This window comes from Rhinoderma darwinii, chromosome 4 (genome assembly GCF_050947455.1).
Source record: "Rhinoderma darwinii isolate aRhiDar2 chromosome 4, aRhiDar2.hap1, whole genome shotgun sequence".
NCBI lineage: Eukaryota > Metazoa > Chordata > Amphibia > Anura > Rhinodermatidae > Rhinoderma > Rhinoderma darwinii.
Window position 1 is genome coordinate 55,789,619 of NC_134690.1, and position 24,299 is coordinate 55,813,917.

A 24,299-nucleotide genomic window follows, 5' to 3' on the forward strand; every position below is an offset into this window, starting at 1 on the left:
GATCATTTGTTCTTATTATTTGCTGAGAGTTGTAATTCACGTAAATAGCCACAGATTCTTGCTTTTTTAATTGACCACAACAAGCATGACTTTATTGTACTGGATGAGGTGGCAGAAGAGATTAATACGGCCTGCGCTGCTCTCCCTGATCAGAGATTAGAGGGCTACATTTAGCTTTTGCTTGTTTTCTATGCTGAGTGACGCTGATTTAAAGCGTAAGTTCACCTTTATGTGAACCTACACAAATACATAAGGGGGTGACTCAAGTAGCAATCCCCTATCATCTTACTATCACAGTCATGGTGGAAGTCTTCATATAATACACATGGACAGGAGAGACTAGGGAATTACTATTTGTGCAGGTATCACACCCACGCCAGCAATATAACTATTGAAGAAGACCAAATAGAAAAAAAGTATTAGTACGTGGAATAACATAATAATATAACCCTATTTGCATACTCCATATAGTATGCTTTTCCAGACTTATCAGTGTATCTATTTCCCACTGTAAGCAATATATATATATATATATATATATATATATATATATATATAAAATTAAAAAAAATTAAACACGTATATTGAAGCGTGTACAGAAAAACTATAGAGCTCCATAGAAAAACTCAAATTGCTCCCCCCTCCCCCACACTGGGAGCTTTGACAAATGTACTACTTGTCCAACATAATTTCATTACGTACCTCTATATGGGTCTGAGCTCCAAATCCAATCATAGATCTCTGGCTACCTGCAGCCACCCCTAGGGGGAGCTCACTGCATATGGAATTATACAGACACTATTGCACTCAATGGGAGCTTCAAAAATCGCTATGCAGTGAGCTCCCCCTAGTGGTGGTTGCAATCAAATACCATGGCTGTGGGTCAGGAATCAGGAGAAGCAGTTCACTGCTGGGCTCCTTCGCTCCACGAGCTCCATAGATGTTGTGTGGTCTGATTCTATGGTAAGTACGCCACTACGTATATTAAAAAACCTTATATAAAGCGATCGCCTAATGTGCAAGGACTATTGTCGTTGTTCTCTGATCCAGTAACACAGCGGGAAAGCTGCCGGGAAATGTAATTCCTTGAGGTTTTCTTGTCAGAACATTACCAGACTTAAAGACTGAGTTTACATCTTGTTTATTTCCGTTTTTTTGTTCTGTCATAGGAACAGAAAAGCGGAAATAACGGTAGTGCCGGATCAGTCACATGATAGACACCAACGGCGCCTAGTGGAACCCAATGAGGCAGATTTTTTAAGACTGGCCTTTTATATTCCGTCCTAATAACCAATTCGCTGGCCTAAGACGCGACATGTTTATTAAGAAGCGAACGAACGCCTCTTAATAAATGTGTTGCATCTTTCCACCGGTCGTGTGCCACAATTGGGGCGTAACCACCGCGCTACCATCACATAAAATACATAAAAATACATCCTCATCTCAGCACTCCTCTTCTCTTGAATGGGTCCACGGTGGCTCCATCTTCATGCCGTGGCTCATCAAGGTACTGATGCCAGACAGCGCACGTACCTATGCGACGGCGCAGCACTGATGATGCGGAGTGCTGCGTCACATAGGTATTGCGGCTGCCAGTTGTCAGTATCTTGAATGAGCCGCGGTACAAATCGGGATGGGAGCAAGGTAGAAGCCCGGTGTGAGCTACGCCCTAAAGTGGCGAGAAAAGTAAAAGGTCTCATATTTTATCGCAGCTATGAGTAAGGCTCTTGATATATAATATAATTCCCCCCGCTGACTTTAATAGGCCCTGTCAGGTATCCGTCATGGCGTCTGTCATTTTATGGGATAAAATAGTGCTGCACGCTGCACTTTCTACCATTTTTTTATTGAATCTGCGTTGAATGCAGGTGTGAACGAAGCCATAAACGGTTTTACGGCAGCCTGTGCCTGCTGCGCTATAAATAGAACAAAGCCAGCCATAAATAAATCCTGCATTCTGCTGACGGATAACGGCAAATATTTTATGTTTTATTATAAAATAGTCAATTCTATAATAAAAACATATCAGAAAAGTGCTATAAATGCAATAAATATACAATTCCCTAATATAGAAGTGTAGGGATGAGCCTGTACTTAATAATCGCATGAAACCGTGTCCAGTGTCTGTGTAATCTGCACACAACCCTCATCTTCTACCCTTTACTACTCTGAAAAATAGAAAAAACAGCAAATAGTGCGACAACCGAGCACATGCAGCAGCGACACTGACGCGGTAATGACGCTGAGCGGTAATGACGCCGGGCGGTAATGACGCCGGGAAGGCTGAGGAGAAGCGGTGATTTACAGAATGACAATATGTAAGAATGTGCCGTCCGGGCTTCCATACATGAGGGTTTGCAATCTCCCTGCCCAGCGCTCATGTTCCTCCCTCCCTCCCCCTGTAATTCTGCATTCAGTGCACTGAGCGGTGTGAGGAGGTGCGGGAGGCTGGGGCTTTGTCATTTCTGTGCCTGGAGAGACTGCTGGATGTTTGCATTGGAGTCTTTTGCTGTTACGCATAATGTGAGCTGAAGTGCCGGCACTTTATATATTTATATTTTATTTTTTTAGTCTTGGACCCCCATTTTTAATACTGTGGGGGGCTCTAGTCGGGAGGACCGTGTTAGTTTGTGCACATCTGTGGATCCATTGTGGTTGGGATTCACGGCAGACAAGACCCTTGTCTTCTCTTGGGAGTCTGTGGATTACAAGGTGAACATCTTCAGCATCATCTTCCTCATCTTTCATTGGAGGGATTGCCATGGCTACAAGTACCACAGGCTCCACAGTGCTGCTCCCCCTCAGCCATGCAGTGCAGCTGCCTATAGACCAGGTAAGCGGATGACTGACAGCCAGTGACGGGGGGCGACACAGAGGTCAGCTGCACATGAACGCACAGGTTTCTCGCTACTTCCTGCGTCTGTCAGTGACACTGGTGACCTCTCGCAACATACAGTACGGCCCCGGGCATCTCTACCAGGCTGGCGGTACGCGCTGACTTATGATGAGCGGTTCGGGTCACATTATACGACTTTTTTGTCCCACACAACTTACTTTTCCTCAGTCCGAACTACATGGCGACTTCAGTCATGTATGATATTCCCCATCCGAAGTCACACACAGGCGTTGACCGCAGTAATAGAAAGAATGGTGACATTTCGCATTGATAAGAAGTCACTGTATATGTAGCGCGGCACTTTTACGTTGACTTCTATTGTGATGCACAAGAAGAAAAAAAGATTTGCACCATTTGAATTCAGTTATAGGGTCCTCGGCTTTATTGACATACAAATGGGTCAGTTTGTGATGGTTTCTACGGGGTGCAACTTTCACGCAACTTTGTCAATCCCACAAAAGTTGGAGTAAACTTTTTATAGATGTGGCATTATGGATGCATTGAGACGTATCCTATATTCTACCGTATTGTGAGACACAAGACTATACAGAGGATACAGATCTACCCTACAAATCTCCACCAATAGCAGAAAGCACTTTTGTATTGTTTTTTTTTTTTACTTTTCTGTAGTGCATAAGGGCAGGATAGACATTTGGTAAAATGATAACTGTATACTTTTTCATCTTCGCCTCATTCTCTTAGGCCTTATTCACACGAACGTAAAAAAAAAGCAAAACCTCAGATTAAAGTTCCAACTTTCCGGCATAATCACAATGGGTGGCTCGTAAGGGGTTAAATAATGTATAGCGCTTTGTTCACACTAGCGTCGTAGCTTATATTTATGGCGGAAGTCAATGACGGATCAGAATGGTGACTATTGACTTATAACAGGGTCCGTCAAAGTTCCATACAGATTTCAATCATATTAACGACCAGACTACCGATGCATGCTTCTCTATTCTTGCCGTCAAAAGTGACGAAAACCCCCGATGAAGACCCTTAACGCCAATGCGAACTGTCAACCGGTTTCAGTAAGGTCTTATTATGAAAGTATCATGAGCTTTACCCTCTGCCGTTTAGTTGGTTGTCTCTGGAAAGCTATGTCTTCCTCAGACTGGGTAGACAGACAGTCCGGGATTAAGATGGTCATAGATGTAAGAAGTGTTCCACCCGTTACAACTAATAATGACGTCATGACGGATCAGAACAATCAGGTCATTCAGGTGCATTGGAAATTGTTTTACATTTTTCGGCAAATGTACTGTTTGTACAATGATCAGTTCAAGGACTGTCTGAGACAGAATATCTCGTGGGTCAAAGAAATGTAAAGATTTTTTCTATCACAGGAAAATATTGTTGCATATATGCACTTTAAGAATTACAATGGGATAACTTGAATTAGGTATAAAAAAAAATAAAAAATCATTACATCTCTGTAAGGCTTCGTTCACATCTGCGTCAGGGTTCCATTCTGATGTTCCGTCTGAGCTTTTCGACAGAACGGAGCCCTGACTGAAACAAACGGAAACCATTGCCACCAGATCTGTCACCATTGAAATCAATGGGGATGCAAATGGAAACCTATGGTTTCCATTAGTCTCAGTCAGGGTCTGGTGGGAAGCTCAGAACGGGACCCTGACGTAGATGTGAACGAAGCATTAGAGGAAGACTCCGGTTAAAATTGATACACTATGTTAATGGAGGGGGCATAATAAAGAACATCAAAGAATCCCTCAGGTCGTGAACTACACATAACACAGTTTTATCACTTTTGCCCGGAGAGATCTGCTAACTATTTGCCCACAATATGCCATCAATGTCTGATCAATGTGGGTCCAACCACTGGGACCTCCATGATACCTAGAAAAAAGGGGCCCCTTTATGTTTGTTTCCAAAGCAGCACCAATCCTAATCAAGTGCTGTTTTGCGAATCGCATCACAACCCCCTTCAAGTGATTGGAGATGAGCTGTAAATGGCGCTGTCATGGAAAATAGCTGATGCTACACTTCCCGGAGCACCATGGCCCTTTAATTCTAGACATTAATGAGGGTCCCATTGATCAGACTATCGTAGATGAAACATTGATGACATATCTTATTGATACGTCATCAACGCACTGCATATTGTGTCAAAACACCTTACTGGGACTACTCGGCACATGTAGTTATGCATGAGTTGTGGTGAGGATACCGCAACACGACTTCAGTGTTTCCCTATGGATTACAAGGTCACGGATGACCTTGCGGCCATCACAAAAGGTCTGACACTGATTGTTTGTAATGGCTGCAAGGCTGTCTACCGCCTTATTTCCCGGATCCCCTTTAAGAGTAGGGCACTAGCTGAACTTTTACTGATATAACACTGTTGTGTCTAAGAAATGAAAAGTTTAATAACTGTACCATAAAGTCTCTCTATATTTACCTCCGTACAAATAGACACGTTTGTGATACCTCCAATACCTTATCTTGTGTGAAATAACATTTTTGTTTTGCTATAGTGACTTGAGGCTTGTAATCCCGCATCGCTTATAAAACCACTGGTGGCATTATATGATGTACACACCACGTTTGGATTGCAGCCTCTGCTATGTTCTATTATATGACCTGATATAGACAACCATCAGACAGGGAAAGCTCGTGCCCAGGAGGTCATTGATCTACAAGAAGCAAATGTCTGGGGCACGGTGGGGCACGGTGAATGCCCATGCACCAGACATTTACAGCAGGGAAGCATGGCTGCAGGCTGGGCTATTGATCTGCTGTATTAGAAAGCACCCTGAATGTCCTGGACATGGCCTCCTAAATGGGACAATACAAAATATGAGCAGCATCTGAATAATGTATGGGGCACGTCACCTGCTTGATTCGGTCCGACTCATCCACACACATTAAGACAGTGTCAATACAAGGTCGACAACAGCACACAGTCCCAAAGGATAATGGTGAATATACAGTATGTCGTTTTATCCAACGTGTTGGATTAGACTACGCTTTTTTAACCCTTATCCTGTGGGACTGAGAGCTGTCGCCGACTTCGCATTGGGATGTTTTCCTAGATATCAGTGTTTCCTAGTTAATAAAGAGATGGTTATTGTAAGTCACAAATAATCATTTATATTTAGAATTTCTCTAGAATATAAGGGGGTGAGAGGTGCCCTCCTCTTCACAGGTACAACAATCAGTGACTTTGCCAGGACTTGGCACCAGGGGCACGTGCCCCAGGTCTTTTGCCTAGTCTCCTGGATCTCCTGACGCCAGCAATCGCCACATTCAATTGTATCTACGTCGTTTCAGTGGCCCAAAGTACCCCAGGTATCCTGAGAGTCTGACTACAATGCTTGCACACGAGAGAAGTGGGGAACCTTCCTGCAATTACTTTCTGCAATTACTGTTACAAAGATTTGAATGTGCGGGCTCTTCGTCCTAGCTTTCCCATAGTGGGGACGTTGTAGATTTGAACTGGGAAGGAAGACCTCAAATGGTTTTCTGCCATAGGCCCCTGCTTAGGAATACACTTTGATTATTAGAGTAATAGGTGATTATCTAAAGCAAATATCAAGTCCGGGGACTAGAGAATCTTTCTGGGTCCCCTGTGGGGTAAATAAACCATAAGTGGGCGCAAAAATAACACAAATACTCCACCAGTCCCACGTGGCTGCTCTTCTGGCTTCCGGCACACTTCGGCAGGTGACGGTATCAGCTGTTCCCATCCCGCTTCATTCCCCTGCATTTTTTTAATGGTTTAATTACAGACATCAACACAGCATAGGGAGCATTACAGACAGCACTTCCCCCATATTGCCAGTGCAGGGAAGCAATAGTCATCATGACATCGGTGAGGGCATCATATGTAACGCCACTGTCCTCTAAGCAGTTTCTTTAAACGTTCTGGGAAACACTCTGTAACTAATGCAATTACGGACCAATTAATTTCTATTGACTACGGACACCTTATATTTGCGGGAAGGTTTCTGGGTCGTAGAAAGCCTCCACAAAAGATGGGACATGTCCTATCTTTTGCTTTTTACGGATCGTGCTCCCATACTTTTGTATGGGAGCACGGGCCGAAAATGCGGGTGGCTTTCCACGGCCGGCCGTGCCGTAATCGCGGACAGTGATTAAGGGCACGGCCGTGTGCATGAGGCTTTAGGCCCCATGCACACGAATGTGCTTTTGCGGCCGCAATTCCCCCCGAAAATCCACGGGAGAATTGTGGCCCCATTCATTCCTATGGGGCCATGCACACGACCATGGTTTTCACGGTCCGTGCATGGCCCCAGAGCCCGGACCGCAGAAGTTCTTTATTATGGCCGTGTTCTGCGGTCTGGGCTCATTGAAAATAATGGCCACGGCCATGTGCACAGCCCGCGATTTGCGGGCGGCTCGCAACTGTCACTCCGTGGCCGGAAATCACGGCCGTGCACATGGCTACGGTCGTGTGCATGAGGCCTTAGGACTCATACACATGTGTTCATTCAGGATCAATGTTGTACAGACCCAAAATATGTTCCCCTTAATATTCTATAGGTTTCCACTATAGCACTGTGTTTCTCCAATGTTCACTGCTTGCACAGCAACACATGCCTTACAATGGACAATATTCTTCTCTAGAGGGATTGCTTTTTGGGCACCATACTGTGGCAAAAGGAGGAGCACAGGGGCACCACACGGAGGGAAATATGGCTTTGTACTGCAGACCTGATTTGCTGTTCATGTATCTTTGTGCACCACTGTTTGAAGTTGGTTGAACTTGATGGACATGTGTCTTTTTTCAACCGTACTGTGTAACTTTTAGGCCCAGTTCACACAGAGTTTTTTTGGCGTGTTGCAATCAGCAGCAAAAAAACAGCCAATATCGTCTCCCATTGATTTCTTTGGGAGGCAGAGGCGTTTTTTGTATCCCGGGCAGCTTCTAGCCTCTTGTGGGGAAAAAAAGCGATATGTCCTTTCTTGCCGCGGTTCCGCCTCTGACCTCCCATTGAAATCAAGGGGAGGCAGACAAAGCGTATTTCACAGTGGTTTTCACCTGCAGTCCTCAATGGCCGCTGGCGAAAAACACAGAGAGCCGCGGCAAAAAAGCGCAGGTAGGTCAAAATCTGCCTTAAAATACCTGGTGGAATTTTGAGGCAGATGTTTTCTGACTTCAAAATACTCCTTGTGAACTCGGCCTTAGTCGTCATCATACCTGTTCTCTATACTTTTATCTCTCCATATATGTATATACATATTATATATACACTGTATATTCTTTTACACAACCAATATGGAGGACAACCTGAATTCCCCTTAAGTTATATCCATAAGTAATGTCGTATAGACAAGGAAAAAGAGGGGCGTACAATAATGCCTATGACTGTAAATGACAGGTAGCTATGACTCCTGAAATATCAAGAACAAAAACCTAAAAAATGGAGTCAATACACAGCTTTGACTAATAAAAATAATAATCTTTATTTATACAAAACATAAAACATGAAATATTTATCACACATTAAAATCAAGGATGATTGCCACAGTGTGGAAATATTTGGAAGCCAGACAGGTATAGATCACAGTGTATAAATGTAGGAGTATTATACTCCAAAGGATAACAAGGAAGGGGACTAAAGAGTCAATTTCAATTAATATACACAGTCCTAGATCATGGTAGATGGTTGTAAACATAAGGGATAGGGCAGAAATACCTAGCCCATCCACAAACTGGTATAGAGGAAGGTGTATGACACCTAAAAGCATCACACAAGAGATCCTGACACCAGTCATAGAAAGGCCGCAAAACCCAAATTCTCGTTAAGGCCTGTTGGATGCATGGTTTTCAATTTCCAAATCCAGCGGGTCTCTAAACGAAGAAGTTTCTTCATCAGAGACCCACCTCTAAGGCCCACCTCCGTATGGTCTATGCCCATGGCACGCAGGCCCTTAGAATCACAACTGTGATGGAGAAAGAAGTGCCTAGGCAAAGTTTTTAATGAGTCTACCATTTCGGGCATCGTTCCTCTGGCAGCCTCGATCCCATTCACATGTTCTCGTATCCTTACCTTTAGTTCTCTTGTAGTCAGCCCAATGTATATCAAGGGACACGGGCACTGGGCATAGTAGATCACCCCTTTCGTATTGCATGTAATGGGCCACGTGATTCTATACTTCGTCTCCTTGCTTGAATCCCAGAACTCCTCACTCATAGTGATGTTTGGGCAGGCAATACAACGTCCGCATGGGCGACAGCCCCAACGTGGTTTACCTGCACCAAAGATAGGTTTTATTGTAGGAGGGCCATAATGACTGTGAACCAGTGTGTCTCGAAGGTTCATCGCTCGCCTAGAGGCCACCGAAGGTCTCAGGGGCAACAATTCCGATAGGACTGGATCTGTCCTCAGTAGGGGCCAGTATTTAGACAAACATTGCACCATTTCCCCCCACCTGTCATGGTAAGTTGTCACATACCTAATTTGTGAGGGTGGTGATCGCTTGGCTACAGGCTGCAATAATTTAGAACGAGTTGTTTTACAAGCTCTATTATATGCCTTCCGTATATTCTTTGTATTGTATCCTCTATCCAGAAAACGCTGTCTCAGAATAGCTGCCTGTTTTTCAAAGTCCTCTTCGGTGGAACAAAGCCTCTTCATTCGAAGGAATTGTCCTGTTGGAATAGCCCGTATCATATGCCTAGGATGAGACGAGGATGCGTGCAAATATGAATTAACAGCGGTTTCTTTTCTATGGACATCCGTCTGTATGTACCCATCATTGTCACGTTTGATGAGTACATCCAGAAAATCTATTGCCTGATCTTCTACTCTCCATGTCAACTTGATGTTAACCTCATTACAATTCAATTCAGCCACAAAAGAGTAAAATTCCTCCCTTGTGCCATGCCATATCAAGAAAATGTCGTCGATGAATCTGGTCCAAAGTACGACCTTGCTCACCGACGGCATCCGGTCAGACAAAAAGAGATCCCTCTCCCACAGCCCCAGGAATAAGTTGGCATATGATGGTGCACATGCTGCCCCCATTGCAGTGCCCTGGAGCTGTAGGTAGAAGGAACCTCCAAAGGTGAAAAAGTTGTGGGTCAACACAAACTCCAAGATAGTTAGTATGAATTGGATCTTGGCAGGGTCTGTGTCAGTCATTCTCAAGAAGTATGCCGCTGCACACAAACCATCCTGGTGTCTGATGTTAGTATATAACGACTCGACATCACAGGTGGCTAATAGCATCCCAGGGTCAAGATGAATACCCTCTAATTTTTGAATAAGATCCGCAGAGTCCCTCAGATAGGACGGGAGGGTCTCAACTGATGGTTTTAGCATAGCATCTATGTACTTACTAAGATTATCACATAAATTTCCCCTTCCCGAAATAATGGGGCGTCCAGGTGGTACTTTAGGGTTCTTGTGAATCTTAGGTAGCAAGTACAGGCTTGCTATTGTAGGTTCTTGTATGGTCAAACATTCCTTCAATTCAGCGGAGATGATACCATCATCTGAGGCTTCCCTTAGAATATCCATTAAAGCTGCACTGAAAGAAGAGAGAGGGTTGAATGTCAGCTTTTTGTAGCAGGTAGAATTTTTCAAGTGCCGATATGCCTCTTTCTCGTACATGTTTCTTGGCCAGACCACTATATTACCCCCTTTATCTGCCGGTTTGTATATGATATCCGGTAAATTCCTCAATTTTTTGAGGCTCTTACGTTCAACTATGGAGAGGTTATCATGTCTAATGGATACAGGAATTTTTTCCAAATCCTGTGTCACCAATTTAACGAATAGCTCGATAGGAGGGCATGTAGCAAATTATGGAAATCTGGTAGAACGTTTACGTATAGAGATCGGAATCCTACCTGCTGTTAATTCTTCTTGTTCGTTCAGCAGTTGTTCCAAACATCGCAATGTCTCAATTTCTTCCGGTGTCTCAAAGTTATAGCTGTCATCTCTCCTATGGTACCATCTCTTGAACATGAGACTCCTGGCAAACTGTATATTCTTTTGCAGAATGTCCTTTAACACTGTTCAAAGGGTTAATATGTGTATTTCTCATTGCACACAGCAGACATGGTAGATGGTTGATTGTAAGATTTACATAGCTAGGAGTGCCAGCGTAGCCGACTATCCATGTCATACATTTGTTTATCGACTTGAGGTTATTTCGTTTTTATTGTAGCCCATGGTACAGAACAGCTCGGTGTCTGGCACTGAAAGTCCATAAAAGATTGTGCAGTGGGTTGATTTTGTGCATTTTATCCTTATTTATTATGTACTGAAAGAAAAAACATACAATGGAACTAAACAGTCTTTTTTTATTGTTGTTCAAGTGTTAAAGAAAAAAGTAAAAAGGAGTTTTTCTATTGTATAAAACACAACATAAAAACCACACTAAAATGATAGAGAATGCAATTCATAGTCACTGAACATCTGGCCCCTGCAGAGGTAACATCAAGCAACTGGGCCATAATACAAATCTGTAGCAGGGACCCCAACCAAAACACGTGATTAATAGTACCATTGTTCTCTTACGGGGCTGAGGGGTCTATTCAGCCCCTTCAGACCCCAGGGCCGGGTGAAGCCTCTACATGCCTAAGGAAAAATGGCTGTAAAATACGGAGCTGTTTTCAAGGGAAAACAGCCTCTGATTTTCAGCAGTTTTTTATGCATCAGGTGTTTTTTGGTGCTTTTTTTACAGCCGTTCTTGGAGCTGTTTTTCTATTGACCCAATGAAAAACGGCTCCAAAAACGGCTCAAGAAGTGACATACACTTCTTTTTACAGGGCGTTTTTTTACGCAGCTGTTTTTAAAAACGGGCGCGTAAAAAACGCCCCGTGGGAATGAAACGTCGTTTTTCCAAATAGAATCAATGGGCAGATGTTTGGAGGCTTTCAGCCTCTGTATTTTTAGCCGATTTTCAAGGTGTTTACAGTCTGAAAAAGGCTGAAAATAAGCCGTGTGAACATACCCTGATAGTTACACCCCTGAGCCACTGCTATAAAATGCCAAAACAGTAGAATAGGACGTGAATAGCACATGCATAGGATTTCCAGCCTAAACATTGCTTGGAAATGGTAGCTATATATATATATATATATATATATATATATATATATATATATATATAAATTATAATTATAAATAATTAAAGATATCCAAATATTGTATTCCAAGAATCTTGCAAAAGGAGAAGTGGAAATGTGTGTTTTAGTTATCATACACTTTCGCTAGGCGGTCTTCCAGCAGGATCTGTACAATTAAGGTGTTATCCCACCACAACAACTATCCACAGGATCGGTGGTAACAAGTGTCTGATCGCTGGGACTCCCACCGATCAAGAGAATTGGGGTCCAGAGTCTCTTGAATAAACGGAGCAGCGGTCATGAATGCGTGCTGCCGCTCCATTCATACTCTATGGGATTGCCAGAGACTGCCGGTCCATACATTCAAGAGACTTGCGACCTTCGTTCTCTCGATCGGTGGAGGTTGGGTGGATAGGTGATAAGCTGTTGTGGTGGGATAACCCCTTTAAAAGGGCATTCTTATCATAGACATTTATAGATATGCCATTCTCACTAGTATGTGCCCATTCAAAAATTAGGGTATCAGATTATCTGTTTCCTGAATTGTAAAGCACTGTGGATTGTGTTGGTGCTATGTAAATAAACACAATAATAATTAAAGGGTAAATCTACCCAAAGGCATCTTCTGGAATGTCGAAAGTCAGTGGTGATCTTTGAGCTGAGACCCACACTGGTTTCTTAAAGGATCTCCAAAAAGTCTTCAGCACTATTTAAAGGTCACTCTTTATGTGGAAAGTTGTGTCGGAGGTTTTAATCTCCAATTAGATTGGAAGTGGTCCAGAATGTCTAAACAGTGCCATGTCCCTTTATTTCAATGCAGATCCAAACTTATGGACCTGTCCCCTTAGTATTCTTCTAAAATAAACGTCATGATTCCAGTGCATTGTATATGGAGGGGGAGGGGGGGGTGGATTATCGATAATTCAGGACTCTATCATGGAAAAATGGGAGCTAGTTGTGTTTAGGAGCCAGGGTGCAGGTGCATAGTCATCCGCTGGGGGGATATATATATATACATATATTTATACCATAACAATCCCTCCTTTTGTGATTTTACCAACACCTAAATTCCAATGCTACTTCTATCTCCTGATAGCAAGGCTTCGATCCATTTCTTCACTTGATTCACACAGGTATGTAGGTGGGGTAATCTCACAACACTCTTTCATCATAATGTATAGGCCTCTGATTGAATGCTTCCCTTATTTTGCAAAATGCATAACAATTGAAACATGTAAGCAATATAAACAATATTATGAAACATATCAAGGGTTGGAATAACACATGCAGTATCTTAGTGGCAGTGGGGGAAAATCCTGTAAATATGTCATACCAGTGATGGGCACTGGCATCTTTTATTGCTGACGATAAATTTATTACTTCCCTAGCTGCTATTGTAGCCAATACTTTCACTTTACTTAGAGTTACATTATGGGCTGCTATCAATTTCTTTACGTCTTTAGACTTTTGTAACACTTGTTTTAACTCTTCCAGTGGCAAACTAAAATTTCCATAGGGCAAAGGTTCAGGTACCCATACAGTGGACATTATTTCTTCTAAAGTAGGCAGGAACACTATAGTTTGGTTCCCCCAAGTCAAATGCGTCACATTGCATAGACATCCTGAAAATGGTCCTATGAGATTAAACTGGCTAAGGGTCTGCTTGTTGTTAGTTATTAAACATACATGCTGTGGACCTACTTCAATATAGACCTGTAGGTTAGCTTGTGGGATTATAGTGAGTGCGCATACATTATCCTGGTGCTGCATTAGACAGGGTTCATATATCCCTGACTGTTGATTACATACATATCCTTGCTCTGTTAACTGGCACAAATCTATATTCCTTGTCTTATTTTGAGAATCTATGTGTGTTCCTTTCATTTCTGGCATCCAATATTGTCCTAATAATGTCACCGGATCAATCATTACCATTGGCATAACAATAAATTTGCATAATAGAGTAGGATTTTTCACATGAAATGCTATTAGTCTTCCTGCGCACCATTTAGGTGTACACTCAGTATACTCAGGCTGTAACAATAACCACGTATCATTTCTCTCTCCTATGGGCAGAATGTCTGTCCATTGCCTAACATGACTACTAAACAATTTATTCTTAAAATTATTCATCTGTTCTTGTTGCCACATCGTTTTAAGCGTACATACTGTCCAATTTACTAAAGTTGATACATTCTGTAATGTTCTATATCCGGTTAGCATACTTTCATTAAAAACATTTAAAAACAGTTCATCTATAGCTAACCCTTTCTGTTGTATGGCAAAGGTAGTAGGTAACCATGAGGCACCTATCCTTAATGCAGTAGATGTGTCGTCTCCCACTGAGTTTAATTTGTTCATAACTGTTTCTAACTGTATACCATTCAATACTCCTAATCCCGTACCTACCCCTCCTAATAGCGGGTCATACCATTCTCTTTTTTGTCTATGACAGCTGGGGGATTCAGGGAAGGAAATATTGAAGTGTACATTATTTTTCTGCTGTTGGGTTACAGCGCTCTTACAAGTGTGTGGGATTCTTTCCAGACTTTGTACTGTTATATGTGGCTTAAAACTATCTCTTAAAATTGTTATCAAGAATACAAAATATCTTCTATTTCTTATTTGGCTATTATTCATACATAATATCATCCCATTAGTTTCTTTTATTACAATCGTAGAGTTGAGCCTCTCCTTGTTGCATCTTTCATAAGTCTTATTTATCATTTCATTTCTATTTTTACTGGTTGTATATTTCTATAGATACTGTACATCTGGTTCATAACAACAAAACAACAGCCCCGGCGTCTCTTCTTGTATGCTAATGCTGGCTGTTTTGTCTATGTGAAGGTACACAGTCCCTCCATGTGGTCCTTTTCTCCAAGTCCCTTCGGTTGTAGTCACATTTGTAGTATAACACGGGGCATTGGCCTTACAGGTGTAGTTACCCTGCTTTCTATCCACTGTGGCATTCGCCCACCCTGTCCTGAACTGTTCCAGTGATTCTGTACTGATTACGTGTACAGGAGTAGCAGTTCTGCCTTTTTGTATAAGAGCACACGCAACAACCGCCGCAACAACCGCAAAGATCTTCATTCTTCTGGCTGAAGAACCTTTTTACAATGACTGGCGTGAATCCAGCTTGCCTTTCCTTCGAGCTTCACTGAGGTGCTTGTAACGAGTAGGACTTGAAAAGGACCATCAAATCTTGGGTCTAGACTTTTCCTCACGTGTCTTTTAACAACGACCCAATCTGCTGGTTCTAGCTTATACGTCAACTGAATCAGGACCTGGAATGGAAGCAAAGACTTGTGCATGCACCTTAGTCACTTGTTTGTTCAGCGTTTATACATAATCTGTTAGTCTACCATACCGCATTTTGAGCACCTGTGGAAAATAACATCCTAATCTGGGAGCCGACCCAAATAAGATCTCATATGGGCTGAGACCTGTTCTTTTTGTGGGCGTGTATCTTACTGAGAACAAGGCTAATGGTAGACACTCGGTCCATGGTTTCCCGGTTTCTACCATTGCTTTTTGGATTTTCAATTTGAGAGTCCCATTTAGTCTCTCAACCTTCCCACTACTTTGTGGATGGTATGGTGTATGTAGGGCTTGACTTATGCCTAGAGCTGACAACACATGGTTCATGATTTCACCCGTAAAATGAGTTCCTCTGTCGCTCTCGATCACCTCTGGAACTCCATATCTGCACACCACCTCGTTGATCAGTTTCTTTGCTGTGGCTACGGCTGTAGCTTTGGTTACTGGAAATGCTTCTGGCCATCCTGAAAAGAGATCAATACAAACAAGCACATACTCATAGGTACCGACTTTTGGTAATTGAATATAGTCTATCTGCAGTCTCTGGAACGGATTTATAGGTCTGGGTGTGTGCTTCTGTGGTACTTTTACAGTTCTTCCAATATTATGTGTTGCACAGATCATGCATCCTTGTGTAAAACTGCTGGCCATCACACTAAACCCCGGAGCATACCACACCTTGTTTACCAAGTCCATCATTGCCGTTTTTGATTGGTGAGTCGCTCCATGTGTTATTTGGGCCATCATTGGGAACATTGTCTTAGGCAGGCACAGTTTATTCTTGCATTGCCAGAGGCCATCTTTTCGTAGCGTTGCTCCTTGGGCCGTCCACTTGTCTTTTTCTTCTTCTGTTGCTTGTCCTTGAAGTTTTTGCAGTAGTTCCGGGCTTACAGCTGGTCTTGTTTCCTCTGGATCTTTTATCTGACATACGGCTGCTAACACGGGTAGCTTCTGTGCTGCTTGCTTTGCTGCTTCGTCTGCCAGGGCATTTCCCCTTTTGTCTCTGGTGAACTCACCTTAGTGTGAGCTTTAATTTTTACTACTGCTACTTCTGTGGGTAACATCAGGGTCTCCATCAAGTATTTTACAAAGTCTGCATTCTTTACAGGTGTACCTGCAGAGGTCAAAAATTGTCTTGCCCTCCATATGGGGCCATAATCGTGTGCAATCCCAAAAGCATATCGAGAGTCAGTGTATATATTTGCTGTCTTTCCTTCTGCATGTTGGCATGCTGCTGCCAGGGCCTTAAGCTCCGCTTCTTGTGCTGAGCGGGACGCTGGTAAGGAGGCTGCTTCTAGGACTACATCTTCGGTGGTTACTGCATATCCTGTAAGAAAAGATCCTTCTACACAATACCTTGAACCATCCACAAAGAGTATTAGGTCTGGGTTTTGGAGTGGGGTATCTCTTACATGTGCGAACCCCACTGTTTCCTGGGCCATAAGGGCCATACAATCATGTTCATCAGTTTCAGGCAAAAATTGTGACCATACTTTACCTACGTCTTCTCCCCCTTGCTCCAAAGGCAGTAAGGTAGCTGCGTTCAATGTAGTACAGCTATGGAGTGTGACCTGCTCAGGGAGAAGGAGTGCACAGGTTAATCTCAAATGTCTTGCAGTTGACAAATGCTTAGGTTGTACTTGAGTTAGAATAGCAGTAATATACAAGTTTTGTTTTGCCTTCTCCCTCATCTAAATCCATAAAGACTCGTGTGAGTGACGTCACATCGCCTCCTGTGTAACTTTGCTGGAGGGGGATGGTCTCTTACACATAAACCAAAATTGTACCTGATCAGTTCCTTCACCCTTCCCCCCTTTGTGGACTCTGCGAGAGTGATGTAGCAGAGTTCAAAACTACATCTCAACATAACACTAATTTAACCTCCTGTAATGTACAACAGCCTGAAACAAAAATGACTTTTTCCTGACAAACATTTGATCTTTACAATGACATAATTTCTATGTGAAATCAAAAATAGAACAATTGTAGTTAGTTATTCAATAAAACAGAAAATATTATCTCTGATAACATTAATTACTGCAAACCAATAAACAGTATAACGGTGGGGGCACATACATTTTCAAAACCCCCGTGTCTCACAGTATCTGTAGTTTAATACATCTGAATTATCAAAACACATGAAATCTGATCACATCATAACACATAAATATCGTAACTTTTATAACCAACAGCGCTTGCGCAAAAGAGAAGAAATGTATTTCAGTTTGTAGACATTACTGATATATATATATCTCAGCAGTGCATATTGAGATCCCTTTGTCTCATCAGCCCTGCAGACTGCACCCAGTCAGCCCCCCTCCTCCTCCTCCCAAACACAGCACACTTTAGAGGGGAGGGAGGGGGGTCACAAACTCATTTCTCACAACTTCTCACAATCTTAACACTTTCAATGCCGGCAAAACAACATACGTATCTGCAATCATTTATCACACCATTGTATAGGAATTATCTACATTAATGTTTAACCGTACAATCTGTCGGCCACCATCTCTATATTATGATGACGTGTTGTTTCATCAGTGAACTAAAACTGGAACTTCTGTAAATAGAAAAGACACTACAAATGACAAAATTAACAAGGTGATTATTTCATACTGATTTGGATGGGCCGGGCGTGGCCACATCAGGGGCAGGGGGGGGCAGCCTCTCCCATTGGAAACAGTGCGCAGGGGGTTTCCCACCAACAATGAGGACACACTCAACATGAGGTACGGACGCCATTACCGGGCGTCGGCTGGTCCTGTTTTCTAATACATACAATATGACACAAAGTCATACAAAATATCTATATCAGCATTTAATATTGTGTCCATTCATTTCAAGAACAAGATTACATTTCTTATCTCACTAGCAGCTGTTCTCCACCTCCCCCTTCTCTTATCACACTAGTTGATTCTAAATTATACCATATGGGGATTTACTATAAGGTCACTTGCAACTTTAAAACAGCTACTACTTCTATCACTTCCTTTGCTTTAAACTTTACTTTATAAAATATGAATTTCCTCTGACAACCTCCTGCACTTTTACTTCAGTGTATTAACATTACATACATTTGTAGGCTCTTTGTTGCTTTCTAAAAGATGCTACAATCCATCTACTCCAATCTGCTTTGTCATTTGACTCTGTGTGGTTCTGGATTTACAATCCCCTAATAAATTTACACCATTTTAACAGGTGCTTGCTAATTCACTATCCAACTGAGCCAAATTACAACCAACTAAACAATAATCCCACAAAGGATCTGCTCATTATATCATCTATATTTTTCCCGATCTAATCTTCCCGCTTTTCCCATTCCACATGCCTTCATTAACTGATTCGTTCCTTGTGTTGCCTTTTTACCTTCTCTTTCTGCTACTGCCTGTTTGGCTGTCAGTCCTTGTGGGTGCTCATCTCGTAATAGGGACACCAAGTTCCCCATTGTTCACTAGTTATAAGTGGTCGCCTATGGGCAGACCCTAAGTTACGTAGGGGGTAATTTTCCTGATAGGTGAATTTCTTTCTCACCTATTTTAGACAGTTACTTATCCCCTCGAAACTTCTTAATAGGAACACCAAGTTCCTCATCTTGTGACTGTAAGTGGTGGCCTTTTTTGGCACACCCTAAGTAATTCAAGGGGTAAGTTTCCTGATAGGCAAATTTCTTTCTTGCCTATTTTCGACAGTTACTTATCCACTTGATACTTCTTATTTTGTTACAGATTTTAGCTACTGACAGATGAATTTCTTTCTCATCTATTTTAGACAGTTCTAGTTTCCGTACTTACTCTTCTACTCTGGCCAGAGGATCTTTCCCTTTCACAGTCCTTTTATAACTATCTTACTTTCTTCGTCTGAGACACCACTCGAGTACGTGCCCTCCGCACCATAAGAATATTCCTAATCCAAATAACAAGGCAAACGTAAAATCAAGCTGTTCTTTTGACATGCCAGATTATCACATTGCAAAAAATTCTGGAATTTTGAGCTGAAAATCAGTGCATGATAATCTCCGCAAGTACCTCAATGCTGTACACACATTTTCGGTATTTTGCCGGATTATCAGATTTGCACAAAATTTTCGATTTCCGGGCTAAAATTTAGCCTATCATAATCCCCGTAGTCACCTGAAGCATGTACACATGTTTCTGGTAATTTGCCGGATTATCGGAAGTTTTTTCCCAAAAACAATTTCCTTATTCTAAAATGCATTTGTGACACAAAACTGGGTTTCTACAACATTCATACAAATACTGTCATGGAGATCAGGCACTTTATCCTGAGGGTAGGATTACATATAGACTTGACCAGATTTTTACACTAAAAATACCCTCATGTGGCCCCTCTATCCCTCAGGAGTACTACCGGGAAGGTGACCTACCAGACAGGAAGGTGCAGAGCAGAGTTTGTAAGAATTAAGTCTTCTTACCTTGCTGCAGCAGTGGTCTGCACGTTCCTTCGTCCGGGTGGTCGCCATTCAAGTCCCGGGAGATCCCCTAGGTGGGGTGCCGTCCTTCTGGTCAAGTCCCTGTTCGGGCGCCAATTTCTGTGATCGCAATTTGAGGTCACGTTACGCCTTGATCTCCATGCAGGTTCAAATCAGGTGGGGGGGGGGCGAGCTGCTCGGAGAAGTAACAGATACACTGAGACGTTTCTCAAGGCAAAATACTTCTGACTTTATTTAACCGTAGTGGTCGCTTTTATAGCATCACAACAAAAACATTCCATAACATATGAGTCATCTGTATATTCAATAAAACCCATTGGTGGAACACAAGGTATTCCCTTTTATGCTTAGGGGGGTTGGTCAAGTGATTGACCGCCATCTGTTCGCAATTTCAAGAGACAGCAGAGCAGCTGCAAACTATTTCCTCTCTTACCCTTTCTAAAATACCCATTCTATTGTAACACATGTTCTCCTCTATAACATTTCACTCCTTGGGGCCCCAGATACATTATACATATATTTATACCATAACACCGACATACATCAAACATAGGCAAAAACGTGATGTGAACAGGGCCTTACTTGTGACTGTGCATGACCACTCATACTGTACAATTCTGATCACCGTCTCATCCACCCCTGCCATGCAGTCTGCTATTACATCCAGAGCAGGCAGCAGCTTGGACGGAAGAACTATAATTTTCAAGTATGAGAGTTATTATTATCATCATCATCATCATCACATTTAAGTTTGTCAGTTCCTTGGGTCATATATTATATACACATATTATTATATTTTATTTTATAATATACTTTCATTAGATGAACCACTCCTGCTACAGTAGGGACAATACGTAGCAAATGTTAAGAAATTGAATTGCCTATGGTTACCCCTGGAGCTGTTCAGCAAACTATAGATGACTATTTGCAGTGCAGGTTAGGGTATGTTCACACACACTAATTACGGACGTAATTCGGGCGTTTTTGTCCCGAATTACGTCCGAAAAATGCGGCTTGAAAGCGTTGACAAACATCTGCCCATTGAAAGCAATGGGCTGACGTTTGTCTGTTCACACGAGGCGTATATTTACGCGCCGCTGTCAAATGACGGCGCGTAAATAGACGCCCGCGTCAAAGAAGTAACCTGTCACTTCTTGGGGCGTAATTGGAGCCGTTATTCATTGACTCCAATGAAAAGCAGCGCCAATTACGTCCGTAATGGACGCGGCGTTCAAGCGCCTGCACATGCCTTTACGGCTGAAATTACGGGGATGTTTCCTCCTGAAAACATCCCCGTAATTTCAGCCGTTACGGACACTGCCGTGTGAACATACCCTTAGAGTTAGGCTGGGTTCACACAGTGCAGATTTAATGCAGCTTTTATATGTATTTTTAAGCCAAAACCAGGAACGGAACCTAAATAGAAGAAATATAAAGTAAGGCCTTATAGGTCTGCTCTCCTGGATCCAATTCTGGTTTAGGCTTAAAAAATGTATGCAAAATCTGCAGAAAATCTGCCCTTAGGCCCTGTTCACACAGACTTTTTTTGCAGGCAGAAAAATCTCTAATTTTCTGGCAGATTTTGACCTGCCAGCACTTTTTTGTCGTGTCTTTTGCAGCGTTTTTCGCCTGCAGCCATTGACCGCCGCAGGCTAAAAACTCCACGGAAAACTTTTTCTTTGCCTCCCATTGATTTCAATGGGAGGTCAGAGGCGGTACCGCGGCAAGATAGAGCATGCCGCTTTTTTTTTACTGTGAACGGCTAAAAGCCTCCGCCTCCCATTGAAATCAATGGAAGGTGGTTTCGGACATTTTTTCGGTGCTGGTTCCGTCCCGGTTCCCACATAAAAATCAGCGTAAAAAAACCTCAGTGTGAACTGAGCCTTAGAGTTTGTATTTTCCTTTAGCAAAAATGGCCCTCATTGATTTAATTGGGATGTAATTTTTCTCCACAAAAGTTGTGGTCCATCTGTCATTTTGATCCCTTTGCTTACGTTGTACTATTAACTTTTATGTAAAAAAAAACAAAAAACATTTTTCCATCCAATGAAATAGGACAGATGGAAAACTGTCATCCATTCTTCGATAGAACAGATGACAAATAGGTGTGAACATGCTCTAACCTACTGACGCCCTGCAGGGCAGTAGAAATGAATGTGTTTTCCCTGCTGTTCTGTGCATTCAGCTCATGAAAACACTTTGTATTAGGGAATTGCTTGTAATGCAATTACCAAGTAGGTTACCTGGTATACTCAAATCTGTCTACTACATGCATAGAAATATATAGTAAGTCCATATAGCCTATTTGGCCAAATGGATGTCATAGAGGGAAGTTCCCCGCTCTGTATCCCCCCCTGCGAGTAAGAACGAAGAGGCGGTAAGAGCAGCGCCCATTCAGGTTCATCCTGACCCAAGCAGTCTCTTGTTCCTGACAATTAGAGGGTCTCCCACTGTTCTGTTAGGCATCTGTTTACCGGATCAGTGACCCAAAGTCTATAATAGTATCCATTGAGTGCATAAGTCATGAAAAAATATTGAAAAGCCCATGATGTATCTGTTTAAAGGATCCCTGTGACATATGCCATACAGTAACATATGTCACCCATAGGCTTCCATGTTAAAAAAAAGGATACCATGTACATACCTCTCAACCATGCCAGATTCAGTGGGACAGTCCTGGATTTCGGGCGGTGTCCTGCTGTTCCTAGGCGGCCAGTGGTATGTCCCGGACTCCCGGTGTCATCTGTATCTGTGTCCTCAGGACACAGATACAGTTGAACCCAATGCTGAAGCAGGGAACCGTCAGCTCCCTGCTTCAACATTAACTCCCAGGCGCAGCGCTACTTTAAGCGCTGAGCCCGAGGAAGCCCTTGACGACACTGTTCCAGAGCGTTGCCGATACTCTCACCGGGGGTTCCTCTCCTAGATGGAACTCCTGACGTAATTGTCAGTATATAACACAAGCTTAAATGGGTTCACACAGTGCAGATTTGATGCAGATTTTGCATGTATTTTTTAAGCCAAAACCAGGAACGGAACCTAAACATAAGAAATTTATGAAGTAAGGCCTTATAGTTCTGCTCTCCTGTATCCAATTCTGGTGGCCGATGCTTAGGCTGGGGATTCCGCCCCTTGAGGGAGTCCCAATGGCTACAGGGTGGGTAGCGATATCTACATGGGCACTGTGACACTATCTACACGGGACACTGTGGCACTAACTAGATGGGAATGTATGTGGCATTATCTACATTGGCACTATCTTCATGGGTACTGGCACCTTATATGTGGGCACTAGCACTAGGGGCAGCTAAGGCGGCCTTATACTGTATGCAGGCAGCTAAGACATTATACTGTATGGAGAAGCTATGGGGCATTATACTGTATGGGGCAGCTAAGGGGGCATTATATTGTATGGTGGCAGTTCTAGAGGCATTATACTGTCTGGGGGCAGCTATGGGGGGCATTATACTGTATGAGGCAGCTATGGGGACATTATACTGTATGGGTCAGCTATGGGGGCATTATGCTGTATGGGGGCAGCTATGAGGCATTATACTGTATGGGGGCAGCTATGGGTCATTATACTGTATAGGAGCAGCTATGGGGGCATTATACTGTATGAGGGCATTATTCTGTATGCATGGATATTGGGAGGGATTGGAGGCGTGGCTTAAAAGGAAAAGAATATGCAACGGCGCGATACACGCTCCGCATCAGTTGTCCCTCTTTGCGATGCTTGAAAGTTGGGAGGTGTGCATGCATAAAAAAAATTGCGTGATCTGGCAAGATGGAATAGCAGATTTTTTTTTTTTACTGTATACTACAATATACCGGCAATACGGAGGCCACAAGGACACTCTTTTGGCCTCTGTCTGACAATGGAGCCCTATGTACACTTTTAGCATGTACGTCGGAAGCTTTCCTGATGTATACACTAAACATAGGGCAAACACCTGATATTAATAGGGCCTTAGATATGGTAGTAAGCAAACTCAGACATTATCTATTGTGAATGGCGTAAAGATAGGGGTCACAATGGTTGCAGTAGCGACCGGGCCCCTAAGCCTGGGGGCTCCGCAGAGCGCCACACAGCACTGACCGCACTGGTCCCGGTTCCAACTGTATCTGCGTGCTCAGGACGCAGATACAGTTGACTTCAATGCTGGAGCAAGGAGCTGCCGGCTCATTGCTCCAGCATTCACTGTGCTGTAAGCCATGAGAGGCTCGGCGCAGACAGGCGCGATGTTGTAACGTCATCGCACCGTGTTGCACCGAGTCACTCATAGCACAGGCTAAAGAAGGATCTCCTCCACTTAATGTGGGAACGGGGATAGGTAAGTAATTATTTTTTATTTTTCTATTAGGCACATATGGGGGCATTATACTGGGTATGGAAGGGGGCTGATATGGTGGCAGCTATAGGAACATTATACTATATGGGGGGCATTATACTGTATGGGGCAGCTATGGGGGCATTATACTGTGTGGGAGTATTATACTGTATGGGGGGCATTAGCTATCAGTGACATTATACTGGACAGTTATAGGGGCATTTTACTGTG

At 42.8% G+C, this 24,299-nt stretch overlaps 1 protein-coding gene across 1 annotated transcript in view; it reads left to right on the forward strand.

Moving 5' to 3' along the window:
* The first annotated feature begins 2,289 nt into the window (after nt 1–2,289).
* The window catches only part of MBOAT2 (membrane bound glycerophospholipid O-acyltransferase 2), a 243,077-nt gene continuing 221,067 nt past the window's right edge, over nt 2,290–24,299 (forward strand). The window contains exon 1 of the mRNA XM_075861127.1: nt 2,290–2,833. Within this exon, the coding sequence (XP_075717242.1) occupies nt 2,762–2,833 (72 nt within the window). The 5' untranslated portion in view covers nt 2,290–2,761. The remainder of the gene's footprint in view (nt 2,834–24,299) is intronic.